The 11,405-nt window shown below is 31.4% G+C and overlaps 1 protein-coding gene across 1 annotated transcript in view; it reads left to right on the top strand.

The window, feature by feature from the left end:
• LOC110027544 (beta-1,3-galactosyltransferase 7-like) overlaps positions 1 to 10,554 on the top strand; it is a 22,660-nt gene extending 12,106 nt beyond the window's left edge. Inside the window, exons 6-11 of the mRNA XM_020729024.1 lie at positions 6,713 to 6,785; positions 6,858 to 6,978; positions 7,408 to 7,495; positions 7,575 to 7,700; positions 7,774 to 7,883; positions 10,046 to 10,554. Of these exons, the coding sequence (XP_020584683.1) occupies positions 6,713 to 6,785; positions 6,858 to 6,978; positions 7,408 to 7,495; positions 7,575 to 7,700; positions 7,774 to 7,883; positions 10,046 to 10,194 (667 nt within the window). The 3' untranslated portion in view covers positions 10,195 to 10,554. The remainder of the gene's footprint in view (positions 1 to 6,712; positions 6,786 to 6,857; positions 6,979 to 7,407; positions 7,496 to 7,574; positions 7,701 to 7,773; positions 7,884 to 10,045) is intronic.
• The last annotated feature ends 851 nt before the right edge of the window (positions 10,555 to 11,405 follow it).

Below are 11,405 nucleotides of genomic sequence, written 5' to 3'. Positions count from 1 at the left end.
CCCCGCCTCTCTGGTAGCAATGCAATATATAGATTTTGGGACGCTAATAAGGTCCTTTCCCCTATTGTAGCTTATTCATAGCAGAACTGCTTTCATCCGTTGGTTGGCAGCACTTTACTACCCCATTGGAATCATATTCTTGAATGTTTTGTTTTCATCTTAGATCTGTTATGTTCCCCATATTGTTATTGTCTTGAAAAATAGCAATAATGATCTGTTGGTGCAAATATCAGTGATTTTAATGCTATTTTTTTTTCCACCTTGGTTCTTTCCTTTTTGTGATATGAAATGGCATAGGTGAAGGAGTTCACCTAGTTTTCCAATCCTCTATGGTGCATAATGCTGGCCTTTAAAAGAGAAGCATAAATCAAAATTAAGTATTGCTGAGATGAGAATGCTTAAGTGGATGAATGGCTTGACACTTAGAGACAAAATGCGAAATTAATATATCCGTGATAGGCTTGGTGTAGCTCCAATGGCGGACAAAATTAGAGAGTCGTCTTTCACATTAAATGTCGATCATCTGTTGATCTGGTTAGGAGAGTTGATATTTTAGATTCGACTTATGTTAAGAAAGACAGAGGTAGACCTAGAAAGCCTTGGGCTCATTGTATATAAGATGATCTTAATTTATTAGAATTAAATGAAAATATGACACTGAATAGGACGTAAGGGAGAAAAAATGATTCATTTAGATGGTTGTTATTGTTGTTGTTGTTGTTGCTGCTAAGAATTATAACAATGATAGAATAATTTCATGATGCTTCTCCATGCAGACATTGCCCCAAAATGGATTGCTTTAGAATTTATGTTTTATCATTTAGTTTCAATAAATTTCTTTTGTATCTACTACATGATTTACCAATCCATACACCTAACATCAAGCAGTCACCTTTTGTTTCTTCTATGCTTCCATTAGGATAGGTTGTTGTTACTTGAAATTGTTTTTCAGGGAAGTATGTTTTTCAGTTAATTAGGGCCATTATAAATTCAAATTAAAATATTCCTAGTCTATTTTAGATGTACCCTAGAGTTAACCCACATTTTTCATATTTCCATTTTTGAAACTATTATAATGTCAATATTTTTTTCTCATCGATTTATTGATCCTTGGTGTAAAAGCACACACGTTATTATGCAAGTATATGTGCCGATCAAGTTGTGTATGAATTTTAAGTCCAAGCATCGATCTACAGTGAACTATTATTTCTTAAATTAAGTCAAGTAATATCCTAAGAGTCTACTCATTTTATATAGTCAAATCAATTTTAAAATTGGGATTAAAAATTCTATCGATAATAATAAAAGTATTTTTGTTTCTTTTAATTTTTTAGATAAAAACATCTCCTAAGTGTTTTTCTGTCTATGTTTAAATCTCATTCAAGGGATTTTATTGTAGTTGACAATTGAGAGCAAAACTACTCCTAGCCTCTTTCGAGTTCATAAGAAGTATTGAGGTTTTATATTACAATTTAGTTTCCTAAATCATACAAAAACCCCCAAAATTTAATGTTTTTCTATTGATGGCACTATCCTAGAAGTAATATTTCTATTCTTCCAAAAAAGTGCGTGTTAACTTAGTTGTTCCACTAGGTTTTCTTTCGATACTGAAAAATCTCAACAAGTTTTAACAGATCAATTTGCCAAATTGAATGTAATTGAAGCACAAAAAGTTAACTTATCAACATCATATACTCAATTGAAAATAACAGTATAGATAGATCCAAACATTCCACACAAACACTATACAAAGGAGTTGGGGCTTAGTTCCAAACCATGTTTATGAAATAATGATGAAAATATATGAAGATCCTGATACTAAAAAAAAAGAAAGTTTTAAAGAAAACACTTGGTACGATCTTCACTTGAAATTTTCTCGATCCCTTGCAAAAATTCTTCCAATTGGTCATTTACATGCTCTCTTACTCACAAACACACAATTCCACACACACACCCACCCTAGAATTAGGGTGTGCATTGTTTAGTTAAAACTAAAAAATCAAACCGAACCGAATAAGTTTGGTCGGTTTGGTTCGGTTTAAAAAATACATTTCGGTTTTTGGTTTTTAAAAACTCAATATTTGGTTTTTCGGTTTTAAATTTTTGGTTTAGTTTTAATTTTCATTTAACCGAATAAACTGAAAAAGAAAAGAATTGAAATTAAATAGAGGATTATGAATATAAATTGATATTATACATGCAACATATGTGATTTTTTATGTTTGTTCATAAGTGAATTATATCTAACAGTTAAATTTCGATTTATTCATAATTGAACTATTTAAACTGAATTAAACTTTGGTTCTGTCGATTCAGTTTTATTGAAATATTGATTGGCTTGCTTTTTTGGATTTTAGATTTCGGTTGCAATCAACCTTTTTTGAAAACTGATGCATCAAAACTGACAGATTTCTCACCCATACATCGAAGTCTCCAAGTTGCCCACCCCCATTTATGTAGAATTTTGACCAAAATCATCTTCGAAATCATTAGAACTGATCAATGTCGGTTTGTAGCGCAAGGGCGCCACGATGTGGCGTCGGTGCGTTGTATCAGGCACGGGGCGTTGCATTTGAGCACCGTGGTGTTGAGCTCTCTTGTTTATGGCTTAATTTTTCAAAGTCAGGAGCCCAGACGTTGTAAAAGTGGCGCTTTGGCATTGATACAATGACTTCTTGGAGCTGCTACAGTAACTATTGCCATACTTTTCATATCCTCTCCAATTTATTATCCTGTTAATTTTCTGTAATAAAACAAAAAAATAAGCACAATTAAGAAAAAGAAGACATTAAATTTACATAACAAATACAACTAATTTTTACGCATTTTAAATACTTGACACTTATTTTAATAAGAAGATATACTTATTACGCACTCAAACAAATAGAGTGGCCCTTCCCTCATTTAAAATTATGTATCTAGGGTTGACCACATGATCACATATTTGTGAAGGTGTGCCATGATCTCAAAATTTTGAGTGTAAAGGATGCGTAAGCTTGATAATAACCCTCTTTTCGAGTGGAAATCATTTGAGACATACTCTCACCCAGTCACCAAATATGTATCTAGGGTTAGACCGCATGACCGCATATTTATGAAGGTGTGCTTGGGTCTAAAAAATTTGGGTGTAAAAGACCCTTTTGGAATGGAAATCATTTGAGACCTGCTCTCATCTAGCCACCAACTATTTGGTGCAAGGAAAAAGCTGGGAATTCATAGAGTTGCATTCTATCAATCTGAGGCAATCTAGTTTTCTGATTAACAAAAAGTCTTATTGATTTTTATTTGTAGTGTAATTTGTGAACTTTAGTTCCATTATTATTTTATATTAAAAATATTTTTTGAGTAAACTTCAAGATTTCATAATTTGGGATGTTCTTGAAGAAACAAATTCTATGTGAGATAAAGTGACAAACACTATCAAACAAGTGACAAAAGATTTTCTTAGAGAATAATAAAAAAAAAATTTATAAATAAAAATAGTTGGCAGTGAAATAATAATATGTAAGAAAAGATAAAATATAAGAAGTTATGTTATAAAAATTTTTTTAAATGTAAAAGCTTAAATAACTGGAAAAAATATACAATAGATCATAGGGAGTCTAAGAGAACAATCTGTGAGGCTAAAAATTCTGCTTTTAGTGATATTTATGATAGATTAGGTACTAAAAAGGGTAAAAAATATATGTATAAACTAGCCAAATAAAGAGAAAAGAAAATTAAATATTTAACAAAAGTAAAGTGTATTAAAGATGAAAATCAAAAAGTGTTTTTCTTAGAAAGAGATAGTCAACCTAGGTTGGTGAGTTATTTTAATAAATTTTTCAATGAAGTTTCTGAAAATACGATGGATTTTAATGATCTTAATATCGTTAATTATTTTATTTTTACCATCGTTTACCATCGCATTAGTAAAAAAAAATTGAGGAGGCTTTAAAGAAAACGAAGGGTGGAAAGTCTGTTGGACCTAATGATATTTCAATTGAAGTGTGGAAATATTTAGGATATTTGTGAGTTTCTTGGATTACTAAACTCTTTAATATTATTTTAAAAACTAAAAAGATGCCTGGGGAGTGGAGGAAGAGTATTTTGGTCCCTATTTTTAAGAATAAAGGGGATGCGCAAGAGTGCAAATAATAGAGGAATTAAGTTGATGTGCCAAACTTTTGAATGGGAGAGGGTAATTGAAAATAGGTTAAGAAGTATTACAAAGGTTTCTCATAATCAGTTTGGATTTATGTCAGGCAGCTCTACTGTGGTAGCTATACATACTTATATCAGGCAGCTCTACTATGGAAGCTATACATTTATTGAGTGGTTTGACGGAGAAGTACAGAGAGAATAAAGAGGATCTATTGATTTATTTTATTGATTTAGAAAAAAAGCTTACGATAAGGTTCCAAGAGATATCCTTTGGAGAGTTCTAGAGAAGAAAGGTGTTGATATGACTTATATTCAAGTCATTAAAAATATGTATATTAGAGTTGTTATTTGTGTTCGAATAGAACGATGATTGACAAAATATTTTTCTATTTCAGTTGGATTATATCAATGATCGGTTTTAAGCCCATATCTTTTTGCTTTAGTTATGGATGCTCTTATTGAACATTTACAGAAGGATGTAACTTAGTGTATGCTTTTCGCTGATGATATCCTTCTTGTGGATAAGACTAGAGAAAAAGCTCAGGAAAAACTTGAATTATGGAGGTCTACATTGGAGCCTAAAGACGTTTTTTTGAGTAGAACTAAAACTAAATTCATGGAATATAGTTTTAGTAGTAGCTTCTCTAGTAACAGAGTTGTAACTATGGGTGATCGAATTATTAAAGTCTGAGTGCTTTGGATATCTCGGGTCTATTGTTCAAAGTGATGACGATATAGATGGTGATGTTACTATTAGAATTCAAGTTGGTTGGTTGAAGTTGAGGAATGTTTCGGTCCTATTGTATGATTGAAAAGTACCGCTTTGACTGAAAGGAAAATTTTATAAGATGGTGGTGAGACTTTGCAATGCTCTATGGCGTTGAATGTTGGCCTTTAAAAGAGAAGCACAAAACTAACTTAAGTGTTGCCGAGATGAGAATGCTTAGGTGGATGAGTGGCTTTACACTTGGAGAAAAAATGCAAAATGAATATATGCTTTACACTTGGAGTAAAAATGCAAAATGAATATATCTATGATAGGGTTGATGTAGCTCCAGTGGCAGACAAAATTAGAGAGAGTCATTTTAGATGGTTTGGTTACATTAAACGTTAACCATCTGATAATCCAGTTAGGAGAGTAGATATTTTAGATTCGACTTATGTTGAGAAAGACAGAGAGAACTAGAAAGACTTGGGCATATTGTATAAAAATTGTTCATAATTTATTAGAATTAAATGAAAATATGACACTCAATAGGACGTAGTGGAGAAAAAGGATTCATGTAGCCGGTCCTACTTAGTCGGATAAAGGCTTGTTTTTGTTGTTGTTGTGATACTGCATTCACTGTAACTATTTTAAGAATGTACCGTTTTCTTTTGTTCAATGAGAAGAGGGGTTTTCCCCAATTTTTTAACTTGAACAAATGAATCTAAATGGATCTACCTATCAAAAGGCAAAGAAGATCTAGTCAAATTTGACTTTAATTCTCGATTTGAAATGTGAGCTAGCCCCCAAAAGTTCTTAACAAGTTCAATAAAATGTTTAATCTTTATCGCCCTCTAGTTAAACTAGGTAGATGCCAAATTTTATTTGATTATATAAGTATTTGGTTTTTAATTCGCTACAGGAAAATATGGAATTTACAATGAAGTTCATGAAAAGTAGACTAATTTTCATCTAATAGTGAACTTTCTGCTGATCTAAATTCGTTTAAAACAACATTTTTTATGGCTAAATAGTCCATGATATTGTTAGTAAATCTAAATCAATTAGAAGTATCTAACAAAATTTTCACCTGTTGATCAATTTACTGTGGATGTTCCATCGAAAGTTTGGAGAATTATTTTATGGGGTGACAATGCCGTGGTGAGTAGGTCAATCCATAGATTATTCATAATACACATTGATTCTATCTATGCAATGAGAAATAACATTATATAAATATATAAACAATCATGCAGAAAAATAACACAATTATGAATAAAAAATAATAATTGATTTCTTAATCACTCATTCTAATATGATCTGACAAAGAAATCGTCACAATTTTCCAGATAAATTAGGGAAAATCAATATTTTTCTTCAAACATCAAATTACAATTATACATCACGATCAACTGACACAAATACAAAAGATAAGCATGTATGATTCAAGAGGTAGGTGATCTCTCAAACCCTACAATTGGAGTGGTAGGAAATGTCTCCCAAACCATAAACCTGAAACTCCAAGACAATAATCTCATGCATACCCTAACCCTAAACCCTAAACCCTAAACCTTTTCAATCATAGGTACTTATTCTACCAAAACTTAGTATTTATGAGTGTTTTGTAAGATGAAAAAGTTTATGTTCATATTACAAAGGATTCATACTTATATAAATACTTTGCGATTTGTTGTCCACCCTTGCTAGTTCACTTGCTTCTAAAGAGCTTCAATCTTTCTTACTGCCTATTCAATTCTATGTTCCTCATTTATCTTCGCTGCACCACACCTGATGACATTAGTTGCATCTCATTTTATATTTCATTTCTTGGATGTCATAATTTACATTGTTTTTCTTGACCAGTGCCACATCGAACAGCATTTTGGACAGGGCAATAGACTCGGAAGAAGAGCTGCATAACGACTTTATTAGGCTGGTGAGAATTACTTTATCCATTTGGCTTAAATTTTTTCATTTCCTCACTAATAACTTCCATGTAAATTATTAGGATCATGTTGAAGGATATCATGAATTATCAGCAAAAACAAAGATATTCTTTTCTACAGCAGTTGCTAAATGGGATGCTGAATTTTATGTTAAGGTGGATGATGATGTTCATGTCAATTTAGGTACAAATTAATATCAAATATGTTTTAAAAATGGGAAATTTACTTACGTAACACACAATTCTTATGTATTTACATATCTCACACCTAAACTTTTATATTTACATACACAGCACAGTGTTTTAAACTTATTCATGAAAAGGTGTATTTCAATTTTAAAAAGTGGTAATGGTACTGTTTTTTATGTGATCTTAAAGATTTGAGTGTTGTGTGTGTAAATATGAATGTTTAGTTGTGAGATACGTAAATATAAAAGTTTAGGTTTGAGATATGTAAAATACATAAGAATTATGTGCTATGTATGTAAATGCCTATTTAGAAATTCATATAATTAATGAGTTCACTCTGGTAAAAGTTATTCCTTTACACTTAGACATTTTTTTATCCTTTGAAATTCATTCTGATATATACTATCCTTCATCTATATTTCAGGTATGCTAGCTGCAACTCTTGCACACCATAGATCGAAGCCCAGAATTTACATAGGATGCATGAAATCTGGTCCAGTACTTGCCAATAAGTAAATCTTTCTTCTCTTCTCGTCTCTGAAGCAGTAAATTTTAGCGGGTTTCTCACTAGTTTGTGTACATTATTCATAGGAATGTGAAATATCACGAGCCGGAGTTTTGGAAATTTGGAGAAGAAGGAAATAAGTACTTCCGCCATGCGACCGGCCAAATCTATGCCATCTCAAAGGATCTGGCCACATATATTTCAATCAATCAGTAAGTTTGTAAGACTTTTATATGATAAATGATGAGATTGTGTAGTTCTGATGGGTGCTTTTGTTATTTTTAGGCCTATACTCCATAAGTTTGCAAATGAAGATGTTTCACTTGGGGCATGGTTTATCGGACTTGAAGTGGAGCATATTGATGAGAGGAACATGTGCTGTGGGACACCGCCAGGTGGTGTCTGCTGTATTTTTTATGTGATTCTTAATTGACTAGCTTTATCTGTAAATTAGTTGGAATTAGTATTTTGGAATATTTACATACATAGCACTCAGTTCTTATGTATTCACATATCTAACACCTTAAATTTTTACTTACATGCCACCTTAACTATGCATGAACACCTGAACTTAAATTTTTACATATATGCTACCTTAACTATGCATGAAAAGGTGTATTTCACTTTTTAAGTAAAATGTGGTATTTTTATGTGATATGAAAGATTGGGGTGGTATAAATGTAAAAAGCAAAGTTAGGTTTTAGATATGTAAATACATAAGGATCAAGTTGTATGTAATTAAATGCCCCTAGTATTTTTAACTTGAATAAAACTTATCCAGTTCTTCTCTTACGACTGTCTTTTATTTCATTTACAATTACATGGAATTAAATATTCTGCATTTCAATGTAAACCCTAACTTTGGAAAAATTGAAGCTGGGGTGAATTAAATAAATACAATTAAATATTCTGTGTGCATTTTTTTTTGAACTCAATTTAAAATATACCTTGTTCAAGTTTCATGTTAAAACTGCACTCTTTTATTATCATCATTATCATTAGAATCATCCCTACTGTTTCAGTTTATCTTCAAAAATCATCATTATCATTCATTTTTGTTAAGCATTTATTTGAGATGTTGGATCTAAATTTTCAGTGCAAGTATTTTACTACAACTTTTATCAATATTGCTTTAATTCATAATTCTTCCACGGTAAGTTTTTCTATCAATCATATTGATAATATATTTTCTATTTTTTTTTTTTATAAATGCTCAACAACAACAACGACGACGAGCCTTTATCCCACTAAGTGTGGCCGGTTACATGAATTCTTTTACTCCATTATGTCCTATTGAGTGTCATATTTTTATTTAGTTCTAGTAAATCAAGATCAATTTTTATACAACATGCCCCAGTCTTTTTATGTCTCCCTCTACCCTTCTTAACATAAGTCAAATCTAAAACGTCTACTCTTCTAAGTGTGTCATCAAATGGTTGAAATTTAATGTGACCAAGCCATCTAAGACGATCATTTCACATTTTGACATTTTGTCTCTCTTATCTTGTCTACCACTAGAGCTACACCAACCCTTTCACGGATACGATCATTTCACATTTTGTCTCTAAGTGTAAAGCCACTCATCTACCTAAGCATTCTCATCTCTGCAACACTTAATTTAGTTTTATGTTTCTCTTTTATAGCCCAACATTCTACTTCATAAGCATTGTAGGTCTCACCACCATCTTATATAATTTTCCTTTTAAGTCTAAGAGTTACTTTTCTATCTCACAATAAGTCTGTTGCACTCATCCACTTCATCCATCCAATTTGAATTCTACTGATAACATCCTCATCTATATCACCATCACTTTGAACAATAAACCTGAGATATCTAAAATGTTCACTCCCTTTAATGACTCGGTCAACTATTGTTATAACCCCGTTAGTAGACCTACTACTACTAAACTTGCATTCCAGGTATTTAGTTTTAGATCTATTCAAATGAAAGCTTTTAGATTTTAAAGTTGACCTTCGTAGTTCTAGTTTTTCCTGAATTTTTTCTCAAGTCTTATCCTCAAGAAGGATATCATCAGCGAAAAGCATACCCCAAAGTACATCCTTAAATAAATGTCCATTATGGACATCCATAACTAAGGCAAAAAGATAAGGGCTTAAAGACGACGTGCCTGCGTCTTTAAATTTGAGATTAACTAAAATTCAGGAACAAAAGTTGATAGAGATATTAAAAAAGTATAAAAAGGCTTTTGGATGGACTTTAGCAGATATTAAACAAATTAGTCCTTCAATTTGTATGCATAGAATTTTATTAGATGAACAGTATAACTAAGGCAAAAAGATAAGGGCTTAAAGACGATCCCTAACCTTTCTTTTCTAGAGCTCTCCAAAGTGCTTCTCTTGGAACTTTGTCAAAAGTGTTTTTTTCTAAATGTTCAAATCTCTTAAATCTGACTTCCACTACCCTATATTTCAATAGCTGTCATTCCTACAAGGTCTATCATACAATTATTCCTTGCATCATATTAAGACTCTCTTGTAATCTTGCATCAATTTGCAATGTAAAATTTATTATTGTTTTCATTTGCGTTTCTTTTAGATTGTGAATGGAAGGCCCAAGCAGGGAATGTATGCGTTGCATCGTTTGATTGGAATTGCAGTGGAATTTGCAAGTCAGTGGAGAGGATCCAAGATGTGCATGCGAGATGTGGGGAAGGAGATGGAGCTGTATGGAGTACATTCTTATGAGTTCACTTCACCCTCTCATTTTATCAGTTCATCATCATTTTGTCATTTTTTTCGTAAAAGCCGGTCGTTGCCTGAAGGTTAAGCTGCGGTTTCTCAGTAGTTAATGTTTTTTTATATCTTCAAGTGATAACAAAACGAGATTGATTCGGAAGCCGCAACGGAGTCTAAAAATCATCAAATTCCAGTAGGCAAGGTATGAAAATTACCTTTCTATATCATTTAGCTTTTAAAAGAATAGTGGTTGCTCAAATTTGTATACATTTTGTAGATTTTACAAACATGTAGGTTGATATACAAATACATACGATTTTTATGTTTATCAAAAGATACAAGTTGTATATTTAATATTTTCAGATTGCGAAGTCATTATCTAGCTATTTAATGAATTATCAACTCGAAGAAACGGCTTAATTTCCATTTTTGTTTATTTGAGGATTTGAGTTTAAATCACTTATGTTTAGATTAGAGAAATGTAATTTGCATTGTCACTACTAAAATTTGCATTCTGGTAGAAAATATAATTCCTTACTTTTCTGCTTGAGTGCATTTAAACTACGAGCACAGCTCCCTGCTTTAAGGGGAAAGGCTCCTATATATACTCTTGGAAATTGCACTGTGTTTTTTATTTGGGAAATTTACATGCATACTACACAATAATTCTCATGTTTTTATATATCTAACACCCATACTTTTATATTTATCTTCATAACATTTTAGTGTCCTAAAATTATACATGAAAACATGCATTTTATTTTGAGGTTGTTTTAGTAATTTTTATGTGAAGTTAAAAAATTGTGTGCTGTGCATGTACTTATATTAGATATGTAAATATTTAAGATTTGTGTGATATGTATATAAATGCCCCTTATATTGTATCTCTCACAATCTTATGTATAATGTGAATGATCCATCTCATCTCATTTGAACATGCTCAAGTGATGCTTGCTAATTTCTAATAATAATAATTCTTGTATTTTTATATCTAGATTTTATTACAATTTGTCTTTTGCTTCATTAAAAATAAGAAAAACAAATACTAATTATATGGGGAGCTTTTTTTTTTCTTAGTTATCTACTCCATATGAGCTTCTAGATCTTCTTGTACATCACAATGATATTGTATTTGTATAAATAGTTTCTTTGTTTTTTTTAATTAGCAGATCTCTTTCATCTTTTTTTGATTATTTTTTCTACTTGCATAGGAACATAGG

This window comes from Phalaenopsis equestris, unplaced genomic scaffold, assembly GCF_001263595.1.
Source record: "Phalaenopsis equestris unplaced genomic scaffold, ASM126359v1 Scaffold000428, whole genome shotgun sequence".
In the NCBI taxonomy this organism is placed as follows: Eukaryota; Viridiplantae; Streptophyta; class Magnoliopsida; order Asparagales; family Orchidaceae; genus Phalaenopsis; species Phalaenopsis equestris.
This window is presented reverse-complemented; position numbering and strand designations above follow the sequence as displayed.